This window comes from Suncus etruscus, chromosome 16, assembly GCF_024139225.1.
Source record: "Suncus etruscus isolate mSunEtr1 chromosome 16, mSunEtr1.pri.cur, whole genome shotgun sequence".
NCBI classification, from domain to species: domain Eukaryota; kingdom Metazoa; phylum Chordata; class Mammalia; order Eulipotyphla; family Soricidae; genus Suncus; species Suncus etruscus.
In genome coordinates this window covers 30,789,696-30,808,860 of record NC_064863.1, presented here as the reverse complement: position 1 = coordinate 30,808,860, position 19,165 = coordinate 30,789,696, and the positions used below count along the sequence as shown (strand labels likewise).

General features: G+C 36.0%; 1 protein-coding gene across 1 annotated transcript in view; it reads right to left on the bottom strand.

Moving 5' to 3' along the window:
* Positions 1 to 19,165, bottom strand: part of DTHD1 (death domain containing 1) — an 84,777-nt gene that overhangs the window by 18,105 nt on the left and 47,507 nt on the right. Inside the window, 1 exon segment of the mRNA XM_049790115.1 lies at positions 18,239 to 18,240. Within this exon segment, the coding sequence (XP_049646072.1) occupies positions 18,239 to 18,240 (2 nt within the window).

Here is a 19,165-nt window from a genome sequence, read left to right as displayed (position 1 = left end):
CTAGTAAAAACTCAGGTCATTTTAATGGAGAGATGAGAAAAACCCTCCTTTTATTCCATAGAGAGGGGTGTGGGAAGTAGAGAGAGGAAAATAAAAGCCTTATTAAAAATATGTTAATTAGGGCACTTTTTCCTTTTTTTGGTAGAAGAGGATTTGAAAACACACCAGGGAATGTTCAGGAATAACTCTTGGGGATGATAAAAGGACCAAGGGTAGCACAGGGATTGAACCAGGTTAGCCATGTGCAAAGCAGGCACTTTAACCCCTGTAAACCTCTTTGGTTTAGCTTTTTGGCCTTTAAAAAAGTGTTTTCTCAGAGAATCTAACAGAATCTAAACCTGCTAGATTTGTAGCCATGCCTAACTAGCTGGGAGTAGGAAGGGAAGGAAATTCTGAAATACTTAACTCTAGTCCTGCTCTCACTCTACTGTCATGGACTGAAGAACATGGGGTCTTTGAGGTACAAGTTTACTAGAAAGTGAGCATCAGTCATGCAGCTAGAGAACACCACCCCACCCCTACAGCTCACTAAAGGTAGAATGTCTGCAGATCATTTTATCCAGACATGATACTCAGCTATTAAGAAAATTTACAAGGCATACTAAAAGACAACACAAGTTGAAGAGAGTTTGCATAAAAACCAGACTCAGATAGTCAGGAATGTTGAAATTACCAGCTCAGGAATTTCTAAACTTGTGACTAATACTTGAAGGACTTTAATGAAAATAAATAATAGCAGTATACAGAACAGATGGGTAATGTCTCTTAAAAATTTTAAAAACTTGGAGCTGGAAAGATAGCACAGTGGTATGGGGTGTTTGCCTTGCATGCAGTCAATCCAGGATAGATGTAGTAGTTCGAATCCCAGTATCTCATATGGTTCCCAGTGCCTGCCTGCCAGGAGCGATATCTGAGTGCAGAGAAGTAATCCCTGAGCGCAGCTTGGTAGGAACCAAAAAAAAACAAACAAAACAAACAAAACAAAAAAAGTAAAAAAAAAAAAAAAAGTTCTAAAAACTCAAGAAAAAATGCTGGCGATCAAGAAATACAAAAGAATAGAGAATATCCTCATTGTGGGTTATAAGTAGTGGAAAGAGTCTAGGTAAAGAAAAATTCATTGCATTATATTATATATTTTGTTTTGTTTTGGCACTATACCTGAAACCTGCCTTAGAGCTTACTTTGAACTCAGGGACAAGAACTGGGTGCTGAAAGGAATAAAGTGATATGTATGGTATCACTTCATTAGCAATAGTGCATACTGCAGTGTCAAAAAAGAAGAGAGAAAAAGAAGTAAAATGCCTACCCCACAGGCAGGCAGGAGAGGGTGGTTTATAGGGAAAACTAAGGACATTGGTTGCAGGAAAGATGCACTTGTTGATGGGTGGTGTATATTCTATGACTGAAGATCAATCATGAACAGTTTTGTACCCACAATGCTTATGTAAAATAATTCTATTTTTTAAAAGAAGTACTAATAGTCTCACCAGGTGAGTACATTCTATTTTAAACCGGCATGTCATGTCCTGGGGAAAAACAGTATAACTACACACCTCATTTTATTTTATTCTACTGTACACATCGTATGGAAAGTGTTTTTATTCCATAAGTACCATAGGCCATTTTTTGGGGTGCTGAGGATGTGGATAGCATGCCTTGCATGTGTGAGGCTCTAGGTTCAATTTCTAGCAGTATAAAAACAAACGAAACAAAGCAAAGAGATTATAGTTCATCTGTGGTGACAAAATCACCAACAAAAAACAAAGTATGTGAACTCATGAAAGGGAAAGCTAGAATATTCAAGGTATAAAAGGTTAAAATTGATATCAATGTATGCTTTTGACATGGGACCTTATTGTTCAGATGTGATGAAAGACAAAGGCAGCTTCTGCAACCGAGCTGGGAAAAGCTAGATAAAGAAAAAAAAAACATCAACCGGGGCCGGGTAGGTGGCGCTGGAGGTAAGGTGTCTGCCTTGCAAGCGCTAGCCAAGGAAGGACCACGGTTCGATCCCCCGGCGTCCCATATGGTCCCCCCAAGCCAGGGGCGATTTCTGAGCACATAGCCAGGAGTAACCCCTGAGCGTTACCGGGTGTGGCCCAAAAACCAAAAAAAAAAAAAAAAAAGAAAAAAAACATCAACCAAGACTGTGGTTCTATTTCAAAGTTTAGATTCAATAAAAGGTTTGACATCTGGAACTTTGAAAGATCTAGTGTGGTCAGATATCCTAAAAGGGCAAAGAACATGATAGGGGTTGATAAAAAGTGGAAGACATTGAGGAAGCAATAGTCTGACTTGTTCAAGGAATAGGAACAGAGAGTTGAGAATGAAAGGAATGACTTTGAAGTCTGGCTCCTCTGTTGCCTCTGCTTCTGGGAGGCCTTACAAGCCCCTACAAGCCATTTTCTCATTTTTACTTAACCTGTCACTGGTAAAAAACAGGCCATGTTTTCTGCCTCTGATGTCAGCTGTAAGGTAGATCATAGTGATCTAAAACTGGTGTCTTGCACTGAGAAAATAAAAAATTTGTGGCCTAGGCTCAATGCAATAGATTGAGTATGCCTTTAGAACCTGATTTGAACAAATTCATAACAAAAATAAGTCAGCAGGTGAAATATAAATATGGGAAAGATAGTCATGCTATTAAACAATAGTTTCATTTCATTACCTGCAATGATGTTATTTTGAGATTGGTTTTGTGTACTTTTGCTTTTGTAAAATTTCATTCTTTAGAATTGTTTATTATCTGTTTATTTTTTACTTGGTGCCACAAGGATCAAGGATCACTCCTAGTAAGTTTGGGAGACTTAAGGGAAACAGGGCATTGAACCTGGATCAACCACACAAAAGGCATTCACCTTATGTGATGCATTATTTCTCTGGTCTCAGAATTGTTTTATTGATATACAAGGTGTTGTAATGACTCTGACAACACTATAAAAATACTCAAGGAAAGAAGCAAGAAACCTCGGGGTTTCTAGATAACCAGGAATCAGAGAAAATGATAGGTACTGGGTCTATCTGAGTTCACTGAATATCTTCTCTATTTTTGAATTTTTTCTATTTATACACACACAGAGAACTACTTTAAGATAAATTAATTGAAAGACAAACGCTTCAGTCAAAATATCCTGTTGTTATTTTCATTCTGGATAGTCTTATTATTACACAGTCAATCTATCGCTTCCTGAAGACTTAGACAGAAATGCTTGGTGTACACAATGGAAGGAAGTGAGATCTGAAGACTGTCCTAAACCCAAGAAAAAGTAAGATTACAGTGGTTAAAAAAGAAGCAAACTTTGAGCAAGAAGAGATAATGTAGAATAGAGAAAAATCTAGGTTTTAAAAAAAAATGTTGTTTCTGAAAATGAAAACAGGCAGCTACTAGTCTGAGGCAATTGAGATCCATGCCAATGTTTAGCTTAGATCTTTATGTACTTTAAAGCAATACACATTGTAATGCAGTCTAATTCGTGTGGGTTTTATCGTCTTTTTTTCCAACTGCTTCATAGAAAAGAAATCCTTGTAGGACTTCCATTTGGCAAAGCTTCTTGAAGAGAAAGAGATAACCTATCTCTCAAACTTTGGAAAAGTTAAGTCTGTAGCCACAAGGAGCAGAGATAACCTATAGTCCCTGACATATAGGCAGAGCAATTGAAAAAATGCTGAATAATCTTAAGAATTGGGAAAGATAGAAGGAAAGGATGGTCAGCAAGGCCACATAATTATACAGTGAGCAAGGATCTGGCAGTTGGAGAGATAGGCTTAGAATTTTTAAAGAAGTATTATTAAAGCAGTCGGGAATAGATCATTTAGATATCTAAATTATTTCTGAATTTTTAGCTGGTTTGGCTGTTTGTTAAATCTACCTGCAGGCAAAAGCATTCAAAGAAGATTAAATGACATAATGTAAAGAAGACACTTCAAACATACCTGGAACTTGCAGGCACTTCATACATGTAAGCTATTATTATTATGCTAAAAATTCTTGTTCATTATTCCAAGCAATTCTAGCAAAAGGAGATGCCTTTGATCCATAAGTACAGCTATGTGGGAGACACTATTTTAAAAACAGCTCAACAACTTAAAGATACCAGGCACTATTAGAGGTCACATAAACTTCCTTCTTCTCTCTTTATTTATTTCACTTTAAAAATAACAACCTCAAGAAACTTTTGTCAATCCTAAAAATCTGTCACAATTCTTATTCAACTCTAGGCATGGTTTATTGTCAGACTGTTCTCAATGAATTTTTTAATGTCATGAATTTGCATTTATCTTCTTCAGTTCTCTTTTGGCTTATGGATAGAAATTGCCTGGCTGATAGAAATACTGATATGAATGTTATCTGGAAAAAACGGGATAACCACAAATAGCTTCCTACCAGATTTTACAAGTCTGAGAAATCCCCCTCATTAGTCAATTCTTTTTAAAGCATTAAAAAGACTTCTGCTAAATGTAACTATTAGCTGGGAAATGTGAAGCTTTTGTCAGTTATTAAGACCCCATGCATAGGATATAAAGGCAAAAAAAAAAACAATGGGTAGCAGTTCAATGATAACTTTGAATACAGAATTTGATTACCAAGATGTGGGGAGAGGGAAATAGGGGCAGGAATGAAGAGACTTAAAGTGACACAGGGATCATAAAGAAAGTGTTTCAGTGTTTTGGTGGTGGTAAAGCAACTTTTTATACCAAACACATAAATATTAATATATTATAGGCATGTTTGTTCAAACACAATTAAAAATAAAATTCCACTTTTAATTTCTTGACCAATTTCCCCAGGATACAATTACTCATTACATATTTCAACCAAATACCATTTGTTGTGTATTAGATGAGATTACAGAATTGAATGGGCTTTTTTCCCAATCCTGAAGCGTAAGTATAATGGTTAGGAGTGTTGTCATTAAAATTATACAAATATTATCAAATGTTCACTTTGTTAAACACTTTCAAATGAATAAATTTGTAAATATTATTCAGTTGTTAATTCTTATTAATGATTAACTTTAGTAATCACCTAATTCGTCAAGATATGAATTAGTTTATTTATTCATGAACACCAATGGCTATACAAAATTTATAGATATTATTGTGACTCCCATTATTTTTGTATAAATAAAATATTTTAATGACTACACACTTTGATTATAGATGCCGTGCAGTAGCCAGTTCTGCCTGTGAAACTTAAAGACTTCTTTTAAAGTGAAGTATACAATTCATTAATTAGACTTTTATTGTTTGGCAAGCTCATCTCTTTCAAATTTACCCTTGTGTTTTCCAATGTGGGCAATATCATAGGGGTGAGGAGGGCTTGAACAACACAAGGGAGAAGTGATAGCTTTGAGTGCAATGGGAATACTTTTTGTTTGTTTGCTTAAAGGAAGTAGACTGGAGGAACACCACATGACTATTTTTCCAAAAAGGGAGCAGTTAGTCAAATAAATTTGTGAATCTATGCACACTGTCACAGTGATATTGCAAACAAAGTTTACTCAAGTTTACTCAAAGTTTTATCATCGAGCCCTCTTCCATGTTCTAGGTCATGCCTTCCTGCTGGTGTAGAAACTAATGCCTCTTTTGTTGCCTCCATAACCTTGGTAAAATGTTCTCAATTGCCTTGTCATTACTTTTAGGACAAAAGTAAAATCATTCAAAATTAATAAATTGTCTACCCTCTCTATCCTTAGATATGTCCACACTCATTGCAAATCTGAGTGGTGAAATGTTTTATTATTATTTTATTATATGCTAAGAATCTCTGTTTCTAAGCTCTACCTTGCATATTATCTCTACATCATTAAATAATTTTTTGATAATTTTAATGGATAGTTTCACTTTTATGGAAATGAGACCATAACTCACAGAGATATAATTGACCTATAAATTATATATAATTGGACTTATAAAACATATAATTAAAATTTAAAAAACCTCCACAAGTTTTATTTATTTTTTGAATATTTATTTGTTTGTTTTTTGGTGACATACTCAATAGAACCCAAGGGTTTACTAAAGACTCTGTGATCAGGCTTAGAGACCATATGGGATGTCAGATATTGAACCCAGGTCAGCCATGTGCAAGGCAAATGCACTATCTGCTCTATTGTCATTCCAGTCCCTACAAGCTTTTATTTTTAAAAACCCTCAATGCCCAATAAATTTTGTCTAAATTTTTATTCATCATTCATCCTTGTAACACAAGTTTACTGTCTGGAAGGTTTAGCCAGGGAAAGAGATAACTCAAAAGGTTAAAGTGACTGCCTAGACATGTGCATAGCCTAAATTTTGATCCCTAATTACAATATATCCCTACTGCCAGCACTATATAGGTTTTCATCCTGATAGTCCCAGAACACTGCCTCAGTGGCATTGGTATCCTTCAGCACACGCACATGCCTGAATATCTAGTACTCAGATCTGTCATCTTGCATCCAAATACCACACATTATAGATCCCAAATCCAAATATTTCTGGGGAGCCCTCCTCAATGTTCTAGGTCATGTCATCCTGCTGGGTATAAAAACTAATGCCTTTTTTGTTGTCTCCAGAATATGAACATTTATGTCTTAACCTTGCTCTACAAAGTGTCTCCAAATCACTTATTAATTCATATGGGAATATGAATATAAAGCTCTCATATTTAACTTCTAGGTCATTCTTTTATTGTTAATCATAAAGGCTTATATTTGATATAAGGGTAATTGCTATGCTCAAATAGTATTTATCTCTTATTTTAGAACTTCTTGAATATTTGTATTTTATTTTTTGATCTGTACCATGACATCTTTGAAAGCTAGAAGTTTGATTTTATTGTTATTGTTTTTAGTCCCTAAGTAATATCTTATATATAGTAGTTTTTTTTGTTGATACACTGATAAGACTATAGAGAAAAAGGTAATTCATGAACTAGAATATGTTTGAATATCAAACTTTGATTTCAGTTATTGTTATGGTTTTAAGAAAGTAGGTTCATACTTATAAGTACATTATTAACTTTTTTCAAACAGACAAGAATATGTGCTTTTATGTAAAAGAATTCTTGAAAACTATATGACAGTTTTTGGCTTAGCTATGCTACCATCTGACCAGAAAAATCTTCCCTTTTGTTCAAAGAGAGTAAAGGGGGAAGATGTAGCAGGAAGAGGGATGGAAAAGAAGGAAGAAGAAATAGGAGTGAAAGGGGAAGAGAGAGTGAAAGATATGGAGGGAGAATAGTAGAAGGAGAGCTAAAGAGAGGAGGGTGAGGAGTTTGATTGAGGTGCTAAACAATGGAGAGACAGTGATAAGTAGAGAAAGTGCTTTAATTGGTCGAAGGACTCAAGAATGGTGGATTCAATTCCTTATGATAGCTATTTCATCCACATGGTTACAATAAGCAGTTTTGAGAGGGAAAAGCAACCATTTTCAGAAAAAGTAGCTTGCAGGGCTTGTAGGCTTAGAATGATGAATACATTTCTTTCCAGGTCCAAGAGGCCTTCACCATTGCATCTATAGACAAAGCCTTCTGTTAAAGATTCTAGAGTTTCTTATCTTAAGGACCTGATAAAGGCAGCCTTTGCTCAGAAGTTAACTAGTTGTTTGTTTGTTTTTTTAATTTTGAATGTCATCACTTCCTGAGGACTAGTTTCAGAAGCAAATGCAAAGAAAATTTAATTTTCAGCCTAAATTAATGTGGGTACATGTCCCTCAAATAAATACTGGGTGCTAGTTTTTGACTAAATTTTACTTATTTTCTCTATTTCTCTTATATGCTACATACTCACTTATTTAGTGGCCTAGAAACACTATCTTTGAAGGTAAAGGAGTGGAAAGATGGTAAACATGTTTAGACAGAGCCAATACTAGAACATAGCAGAGTGAGAAGGCTTTTCCTTTGCACCTCTTTTAGTGTGGTGGTCACAGCTGGTGTTACTCAAGGCATAAACTCCTTGGCTCTGTACTCAGGATACTCTTAACAGATGTCAGGAGATCAAACTGCAGTGCTGGGATCAAACTGGTGTTGTCCCATGTAAGACAAGTGCATTATGTTCTGGCCTCGTAAAATACTTATCAAAACTTTACAGGTTTAGCTTCTATTTGAGGCAGTGACTTCATTTCTTAGCTGAAAGTGGTAACGTATTATGTATAAAACTGGTCAGCAACAGAAATGTAAATTACAGTGCAAAAACTGATTTCCTTATGAATATTTTTAAAAGGAGATTTTTTTTTTTTGGTAATCTTAATAGGTACCAGTAGGTCAAAAAATATCAGTAGGTTGTAATCTTACTGATATCAGGAAGCTTAAACTTTTTTATTGAAGATTGCTATTCAAGATTGTTCTTTTTTTTTTTTTAGGAACATTAGTGAGAAAAAGTTTTCATTTACTACCCACCCCCCAAAATGTCAGCGCTAGGCTGCATGGGTGGTAATGAAAGTTAAGTGGTGAGAAAGTGGTGATGGTGATACACAGAAGTCTTACCAGCTTCTACATCCTTCCTGCCTGTGACACAGCACGTTATTTTATGTAGCCAGAAAGTAATGCTGCAACACTATAATTATTTACTAGAAATCACATGCCATGATTTCAATATCTTGTTTTATATTTAAAAATTAGGAAGTTCGAAACTAAGCTAAACTTGGGCCAAAGGCTGGGTTACATTAGTGTGTAGGGTTAGGTAGTAGGGGAAAGCCAGCAAAAGCCAGTACCACCTGCAGAAATAACCCTCTAACAAACCACTTCTCCCCTTCCATGCACAGCACAGCCTCAAAGCAGACAGTCACATGTCAATCTGTTGTCTATGGCAAATGGCAGACAGGCCCTTGTGTGGTTTTATTTCAAAAGAAAATGCACGAGGGCATATGCTCAGACATGCACATACTCACCCCACTTCTTTCTACCTAAAATTATTTTAGAGCATTTTTTGAAACTAGCTTTGCAGCTGCCAAAGCATATATATACACATATATACATATATACACATATATACATATATATGTACATAACTTGATCTGAACTTATTTAAATATTTAATAACAAATTCTAAAAGATAGAAATCTCAGCCTTTCTCTGCTCTCTTGTGTACAACTCACAACAAAGTGTCATCCATGAGATCCATGATTAGCTCATGTCCAATAATAGTCTTGGGACTTGTTTTATTGTTGGTTTTATTTCCCCATACCCTTTAGTATTCAGAGGTTACTCTTTTCTTTAAGCTCAGACATTACACCTGGCAAACTTTGGGGACCACATGGGATGCCAAGGTTTGAACCTGGGTCAACTGTATGCTATCATTTTAGCCTCTAAAGGGCTTGTTTTTTAGTTTTATTACTACATGGTCAAATGTATTATTGTTCTATTTTTTATTAAGAGCTTTGTGAATTACAAGTTCTTCATAGTTGGATTTCAAGCATACAGTGACAGTGAATTAGAGGTCATTCCCACCACCAGTATTTACCTCCCTCCACCAAAATTTCCAGTGTACATCTTATAACTCCATCCTTCACCCCTTGGCCTGCCATTGTAACAAGTCCATTTTAAGTTTAGATTGTTATAGTTTGGGTCTCTTGATTCTATTGCTGTTGACTTTGACTTGGATATTGAGTTTGAGCTTTTTTTTTCCTCCACCAATTCACTTGAGATCACTTGGCCCTTGGGTCCCCTCTCTCTCTTTCTCTCTCTCTCTTTCTCTCTCTTCTAAATTTGTAAAAAAAAAAGTCCTATAAAAATATGAGGTAAAGCAAAGTAAGCCGTGTCCTAAGGTACTATGAAAAAGGTGGGAGCCCCTATATAGAAGACACAAATAGAAATGAAAGAACAAAATAAAAACCCAAAACAAGGGAAGGGTGATGGGTTTCTGTTTTGGTGTTTGGCTTTCTTTTTGGTTGTTTTTTTTTTTTTTTGGTTTGTTTGTTTGTTTGAATAGGCATATCAAACATTGGTGAAATTAGGAAGAAAATACTCTTAGTCTAAAAAAAATAGGGTCTCCCTACCCATGAAGCATCCTGTCATAAGACCAACTACAGGCTCTTGGCATACTAATTGCCTGACCCCGAGTTCTATCTTCATGGTCCCTGGAAAAGTTCTACTCCATTGAGGTTGTTGTAGTCAGGCTTCTGTAATTAGAGATCTTGGTTGTTGCACAGATCCTATGTTGAAGCCAGGGTGTTACAGAACGTCTTCTTATTTCATTTCACCATTAAGTGGCAGGAGGCAGGGAAACCTGCTCTGAAAGCAAGTCGTAAAAGGTGCCCCATGCACTGTAAAATATATTAGTTCCTATACCTATTAGATAAGAACTTCTTTCTATATGTAAGATTTCCCCATTTTAATGTGCCTATGCAAAAAAAAGAACAATGACACATGAAACTACTGGTGCATATGAGGAATAAAATAACAAGCTAAACAATCTCTATTACCTGGTTCTAACCTGAACTCAGATCACAACAGAGATTTATCTACTAGAATTTCCTACTAGACAGATAAAAAAAAAATGGATAGCGAAAGCTTCCTCTACATACAGAAATATACACTAAGAATGATAACTTTTAAGGAAATACATTTATAGAAATATGCAAAAAAAATATAGATATCTCCTTTAAGGCTTTTGAAATAGTCTGGGGAGATAAAAATCTAGAGCATAGTTTTATTCCACACTGTTGTCTTATGGACTGAGAAGTGATTTGCAGAAGTCAAGAATAAGGTAGTGTTCATATAGAATAAAGTTCTTATCTAATACGAATAGGAGCTCACCCTGTGCATAATGTCATAATGACATAATGACTCAACAGGCTTCAGTCAATTGAAAATCAATCTTTTACCCTGAACCTTGGATCCTATCCTTGGAATTGGCACAGTTTTCTGCACTAGTACCAGAAATAAAACTCCACTTGGGGAGGTCTAATGCTGCCACTGGCAACAACTTGATCCAGGGTGGGTTCATATGAGACCTTGACAACTAGGAAACAGATTAATTTCTTTTTATAATTACTCCTAAATCCTAAAAGTTTCTTACAGTAAATTTTTTTTTTTTTTTTTTGGTTTTTGGGCCACACCCGGTAACGCTCAGGGGTTACTCCTGGCTATGTGCTCAGAAGTTGCTCCTGGCTTGGGGGACCATATGGGACACCGGGGGATCGAACCGCGGTCCGCCCAAGGCTAGCACAGGCAAGGCAGGCACCTTACCTTTAGCGCCACCGCCCGGCCCCTCTTACAGTAAATTTTACATATTTAAGTGAACACCAGACATAGCAGAGTTTAAAGCTGATTCATTTGTCCTTTTTTATACTTTGCATTCCTCTTCATACTATGGGTGTTTAAAATTCTAATGAATTCATTCAACAAACATTTATTGAGAAATTAACGCATGCTAAGATCTACTCTAGATCCTGTGGTTGAGTTGCAAACAAAACAGATAATGGATATTTATTTCACAAAGAATAAAACTTGTGGAATGGAGAATACTGTTCCAACTATTAATCTAGATAAATTAGAACATGCATGTAAGAATGGTACAATATTTCATAAAAAAAAGAGAAAACAGAAAAGCAAGTTAAAGGAAGATTGGGAAGATAGTGCTAAGCAGATAGCAGATAGAATATTACAATAAGAAACAAAGTGAATAGTCCTTAGAGAGGTAAAATCTGAGTGAGAAATTGAAGAAATTGATTGTATTAGACATGGAGATATTTGGAAATAAGAATTTTTCAGACTGAGGAAAGTCCTACATGATGGCCTAAAGCAAAAGTATATGTGTTTAAGAACATGAAGAAGATCATTATGGTTTAAACTACATAAATAAAAAGTATAAGAGGGAAGGTTCCAGAGTCCATGGAGGTGATTCATGTACAGTCTTTACATTGTGTTAAATTGGGAGGCATTGCACAATCTGCAACTGTCACAGGAAATCAGCTGATGCATGATCCAAAAAGTCTATTCTGCCTTCTGCATTGAGAATAGTTTTCAAAGAGGTATGTTATTTTTGACCCCAGAGTTTTCAAATGTGCTTGTTGCATAGATTTATATGTGAATATGGAAAATCTGGCTGAATAATAAGCTTCTCAGAGATCTTCATAAGTGTGAACTAATATATGGGTGACATTTTCACAGCTTTAGGAATCATACTGAGTACACTAAAAAAACTTCACAGATTATTTACTGCTTATCATTTGCATCAAAAGAAATTAAATCTTGACAAAAATGTTTTCTAACTCAATGCATAATGTAGTAACCATTAATGCCAGACTCCATATAAGGCTACTTCCATCTCCTTTAAAAAAAAAAAAGTCCTTTCTACTACGTCTCCCTGGGGTGGAATTTTGAAAATTCTGAACATTATGGAATTAGTCTGCCAGTACAACTTGAAGACTTATGGTTTTAATTTTGATTCCTAGTTATTCATTTTAAAGAAGGGAGAAGTTTTATGGGCACTGATTCTTTCTTAACTCTTACAAACTTACTTGAAGAGTCTTCATTAGGCAAAAGAAAGGACTCCAGGTGGAAATACTGGAAATCTTGAACAAAATCCATCTGGCATGGAAAAGGAAGGACAGATGGCACGTCGGCATAGAATCATAGGAAAGGCAGCAGATGTGAAGACCTACTTTTTTTAAACACTACAAATATCGTCTCACAGGCTCAATTTAAGACTGGACAGTTTTCAGGCTTGAAGAAATGATCTCATTTTTCGGATCAGTTCACAAAAATAATGATCGTGGATGCCTCAGAGCTAGCAATAGCAACTCAGACCCAGCAGTGAGAGCAAGTATGCCTGCAGGAGATCAACGGTACAGACCTAGCTCAGGAAACAGCACCTTCCTGGAGAGAAAATTCCACTCATGGGCAGTGGGAAACGGATTTTTATATATCCTATGTTTTATAATAAGACCTCTGAATGGAAACAAAATCAGAGGAGAAGCTGAGAGTGGGTTTGCACCTATAAGAATTATAATGTCTTGGGATGGATTTGCCAGGGACAGTGCTTTAACAAAGTCCAGTCACATGTCTTCTAAGAACGCTGATGTTCCATAGTCAGCTTCTGCTGTCCTGTGTTTTACAATTGCCACTTTAAGCTTGAATGATCAAAGCCATGTCTTATCACTTGTAAAGTAAATGTGTTGTCATCTTTATACTAAAGCATGATATCTGCAATTGTCACACAACTTCAAGAGTGTAATAGAATGTCCTAAAATGCATTCTGAATCCTTGACTAAAAAGCCCTGTTTCACCAGCCTTGAGCTTGTGACTGGCCCCAGGGAAGTAGATTTTTCTCACTTTGAATCCAGTTCTGTTATTTACTGAACTGTAAAATTATGGAAAAGTTGCTTGAAATGAATATATCTCTGTTTTTTTAAAAAATAGAAAGACTAAATATCTCATAAGATTTTTGTAACCATTAATTATAGGCAGAATGTGATACTTGAAAGACTTTAGGCAATTAGAATGCATTATAATGTCCATGATATAAATTATAAATTCCTGATAATTTATACCTAATTTATACTCTTTCCTCATTCTAACAAGTTCTCTTCATTTGCACTAACCAGATAAAATGGACACAACTATAAAATTCTACTATTTTACCAGCTTACAAATCAAACTTCTGCTCTAAATAACTGTTAATACATTGTTTATATAAGTCTAAGAAGTTACTATCTTATAAAGTGACTCATTTTGCATAGTCTGTAACCTTATAAATAATTTAGAATATTGTTTTATTGTAAAATCATTTGGAGACTCAATAATTTTAAAATATTCTATTTAGTAATGTAATGTTTTTATCTGACCCAATAAACAAAATTTTCTAATTAACTATTAATAATCGTATTCAAATTATTTTTGGGAGGGGTCACACCCGGCAGTGCACAAGGGTTATTCCTGGCTCTATGCTCAGAAATCACCCCTGGCAGGCACAGGGGACCATATGGAATGCCGGGATTCAAACCACCGTCCTTCTGCATGAAAGGCAAATGCCTTACCTCCATGCTATCTCTCCGGCCCCTGTATTCAAATTATTAAGAAGATATTTATGGGGGCTGGAGCAGTGGCACTAGAGGTAAGGCATCTGCCTTGCAAGCTCTAGCCTAAGACGGATAGTGGTTTGATCCTCTAGTGTTCTATATGGTCCCCCAAAGCCAGGAGCTATTTCTCAGCACATAACCAGGAGTAACTCCTGAGCATCATGGTTTGTGGCCAAAAAAGAATATGTTTATGATTTAACTGTATATTCAAAATATGGTTTCCAGTTTATATTTATAAAACATCTCAGAAATATACATATTTTTAAATATTCTATATATAATGGCAGAGCAATTATTATGTTATATAATTATATTAATAATTAATTATATAGCAATTAATTCTTATAATTTCTCAGAACAATTCAATTCTATGGCTTGTATTATCCTTTATAGATCTATATTTATCATAATATCAGGTACAGTACATTTCTAACTACAAATGTTCAATTCATATTTGTCATTTTTATTTTACCAATTTCTTTTTTTTTTTTTGTTTTGTTTTTTTGGGCCACACCCTGTGACGCTCAGGGGTTACTCCTGGCTATGCGCTCAGAAGTTGCTCCTGGCTTCTTGGGGGACCATATGGGACACCGGGGATCGAACCGCGGTCCGTCCTAGGCTAGCGCAGGCAAGGCAGGCACCTTACCTCCAGCGCCACCGCCCGGCCCCTTTTTTACCAATTTCTTTAATATTAGTACAAATTACTAGTATAATGTTCCCCTGGGAGACATATCTACTATTTATAACAAAAGAGTAAAAATAAAAATATAATTTTTACTTCTCTTTGAAAGTAATGTTTTTTATTTTTCAAAATTCTTATAAAATGAGAAAAGAATTTTGCTCCATTAGGTACCACTATTGTAGAAGATAGATAAAGATGGAACAGTGGTAACATTTGCCTTGTAAACGGCTGACCCAGGACGGACCTTGGTTTGATCCCTGGCATTCCATATGCTCTCCCAAGCCAGAAGTGATTCTGAGCGCATAGACAGGACTAACCCCTGAGCGTCACCAGGTGTGTCCCCAAAACAACAACAATCATATAAAATGAGTATTTTAATAATCTATAAATATAATATAATGTATATTATATAATAAATATTATAATTATAATACATAACATGTTATAGAATCTTATAAAAGGAGCATTTAATAATATTCTTTTATATATATATTTATTTAAAAACCTTGACTACATACATGATTGTGTTTGGGTTTCAGTCATGTAAAGAACACCACCCATCACCAGTGCAACATTCCCATCACCAATGTCCCAAATCTCCCTCCTCAATCACCCAACCCCCGCCTGTACTCTAAACAGGCTCTCCATTTCCCTCATACATTCTCTTTATTAGGACAGTTCAAAATGTAGTTATTTCTCTAACTAAACCCATCACTCTTTGTGGTGAGCTTCCTGAGGTGAGCTGGAACTTCCAGCTCTTTTCTCTTTTGTGTCTGAAAATTATTATTGCAAGAATGTCTTTCATTTTCTTAAAACCCATAGATGAGTGAGACCATTCTGCGTTTTTTTCTCTCTCTCTCTGACTTATTTCACTCAGCATAATAGATTCCGTGTACATCCATGTATAGGAAAATTTCATGACTTCATCTCTCCTGACAGCTGCATAATATTCCATTGTGTATATGTACCACAGTTTCTTTAGCCATTCGTCTGTTTGAAGGGCATCTTGTTTGTTTCCAGAGTCTTGCTATGGTAAATAGTGCTGCAATGAATATAGGTGTAAGGAAGGGGTTTTTGTATTGTATTTTTGTGTTCCTAGGGTATATTCCTAGGAGTGGTATAGCTGGATCGTATGGGAGCTCGATTTCCAGTTTTTGGAGGAATCTCCATATCGCTTTCAACCTTTAGGTTGAACAAGACAGCATTCTCACCAGCAGTGGATAAGAGTTCTTTTCTCTCCACATCCCCACCAACACTGTTTATTCTCATTCTTTCTGACATGTGCCATTCTCTGGGGTGTGAGGTGGTATTTCATCGTTGTTTTGATTTGCATCTCCCTGATGATTAGTGATGTGGAGCATTTTTTTCATGTCTTTTGGCCATTTGTATTTCTTTTTTGTCAAAGTGTCTGTCAATTTCTTCTCCCCATTTTTTGATGGGATTAGATGTTTCTTTTCTTGTAAATTTCTGTGAGTGCCTTGTATATTTTGGAGATAAGCTCCTTATCTGATGGGTATTGGGTGAATAGTTTCTCCCACTCAGTGAGGGGCTCTTGTATCCTGGGCGCTATTTCCTTTGAGGTGCAGAAGCTTCTCAGCTTAATATATTCCCATCTGTTAATCTCTGCTTTCACTTGCTTGGAGAGTGCAGTTTCCTCTTTGAAGATGCCTTTAGACTCAATGTCCCTGGAGTGTTTTACCTACGTGTTCTTCTATATCTTATGGTTTTGGGTCTGATATCGAGGTCTTAATTTCATTTGGTTTTTACCTTCATATATGATGTTAGCTGGGGGTCTAAGTTCAATTTTTTGCAAGTGGCTACCCAGTTGTGCCAACACCACTTTGTTGAAGAGGCTTTCTTTGCTCCATTTAGGATTTCTTGCTCCTTTATCAAAATTAGGTGATTGTATGTCTGGGGAACATTTTCTGAGTATTCAAGCCTATTCCACTGATCTGAGGGCCTGTCCTTATTCTAATACCATGCTGTTTTGATAACTATTGCTTTGTAGTACAGTTTAAAGTTGGGGAAAGTAATTCCTCCCATATTCATTTTCCCAATGATTGCTTTAGCTATTCTAGGGTGTTTATTGTTCCAAACAAATTTCAAAAGTGCCTGATCCACTTCTTTGAAGAATGTCATATGGGATCGCATTAAATCTGTATAATGCCTTGGGGATTATTGCCATTTTGATGATGTTAATCCTGCCAATCCATGAGCAGGGTATGTGTTTTCATTTCTGCATGTCCTCTCTTATTTCTTGGAGCAGAGTTTTATAGTTTTCTTTGTATAGGTCCTTCACATTTTTAGTCAAGTTGATTCCAAGATATTTGAGTTTGTGTGGCACTGTTGTCAATGGGGTTATTTTCTTAATGTACATTTCTTCCTTATTACTATTGGTATGTAGAAATACCATTGATTTTTGTGTGTTAATTTTGTACCCTGCCACATTGCTATATGAGTCTATTGTTTCTAGAAGCTTTTTGGTAGAGTCTTTAGGGTTTTCTAAGTAGAGTATCATGTCATATGTAAACAGTGATAGCTTGATTTCTTCCTTTCCTATCTGGATTCCCTTGATATCTTTTTCTTGCCTAATCACTATAGCGAGTACTTCCAGTGCTATGTTGAATAGGAGTGGTGAGAGAGGATAGCCTTGTCTTGTGCCAGAATTTAGAGGGAAGGCTTTTAGTTTTTCTCCATTGAGGATAATATTTGCCACTGGCTTGTGGGAGATGGCCTTAACTATATTGAAAAAGGTTCCTTCCTTTCCCATCTTGCTGAGAGTTTTGATCAAGAATGGGTGTTAAACCTTATCAAAAGCTTTCTCTGCATCTATTGATATAATCATGTGATTTTTATTTTTCTTGTTGTTGATGTTGAGTATTATGTTGATAGATTTATGGATGTTAAACCATCCTTGCATTCCTGGGATGAAACCTACTTGATCATAGTGGATAATCTTCTTAATGAGGCATTGAATCCTATTTGCCAGGATTTTGTTGAAGATCTTTGCATCTGCATTCATCGGTGATAATGGTCTGTAATTTTCTTATTTCATAGCATCTCTGTCTGGTTTAGGTATCAAGGTGATGTTGGCTTCATAAAAGAAATTTGGAAGTGTTTCCGTATGCTCAATTTCATGAGAGTCTTGCCAGGATTGGTAGTAGTCTATGTTTGTTTTGAATATTCTGACTATTCTGACTATTCAGGTGTGTTTCTTGTAGGCAGCAGAAGGTTGGATTGAGTTTTTTTGATCCATTTAGCCACTCTGTGTCTCTTAACTGGTGCATTATTTCCATTGACGTTGAGAGAAAGAATTGTCCTGGGATATGCCATATTTATATCGAAATTTGGTGTGTCTTTTGGTTAGTCTTGTTTTATATTAGGTCTTTCAGTTTTTCTCTTAAGACAGGTTTTGAGTCTGTAAAGTTTCTGAGCTGCTTTTTGTCTGTGAAACCATGTATTCTTTCATCAAACCGAAAAATGAGTTTTGCTAGGTACACTATTCTAGGTGAAGCATTCATTTCATTCCGTCTTGTCACAATATCCCACCACTGCTTTCTGGCATTGAGTGTTTCTGGTGACAGGTCTGCTGTAAATCTCAAGGATGCTTTCTTGAATGTAATTTCCCCTTTTGATCTTGCTATTCTCAGAATTCTGTCTCTATCTGTGGGATTTGTCATTGTGACTAGGATGTGTCTTGGGGTGGTTTTTCTGGGGTCTCTTTTGGTTGGTACTCTTCGAGCATGCAGGATTTGATCACATATATTCTTTAGCTCTGGAAGTTTCTCTTTAATGATGTTCTTGACCATTGATTCTTCCTGGAAATTTTCTTCCTGGGTCTCTGGGACTCCAATGATTCTTAAGTTGTTTCTGTTGAGCTTATCATAGACTTCTATTTTCATCTGTTCCCATTCTTTGACTAATTTTTCCATTGTCTGTTCATTTGCTTTAAGTTTTTTTTCCAATCTCTCCTGTTGTATGGAATTGTTATTTATCTCATCTTCCACAGCACCAAGTCTATTCTCAGCTTCTGATATCCTGTCCCAGAGCTTATCCATTTTGTCATTCACTTCGTTTACTGAGTTTTTCAGGCCTGTTAGTTGACATGTTATTTCAGTTTGGAGTTTTGTGATTTCTGTTTTCATATTTTCTTGGTTCTTATTAGTGTTCTGTTCAACTCGATCCAGTGTTTCTTTGATTTCGTTGAGCATCTTCCATATTGCTTGTCTAAAGTCCTTATCTGAGAGGTTGATTAGTTGGTTGGTCATTATCTGGTCATCAGAATTGTCATCTTCATTCTCTATGTCTGATGCTGGCCTGCATTGTTTCCCCATTGTCACACTTGTATTGTGGGTTTTTCTATGTCTTGTCGTGGTATTCATTGGCTAAATGATGTAGGCAGCCACACTCCTCTGGCTCCGCCCTTTCTGGATGGGTTGACTTGCCTCCAAGGGAGGGGAGTCCTCCATGGATGAAGCC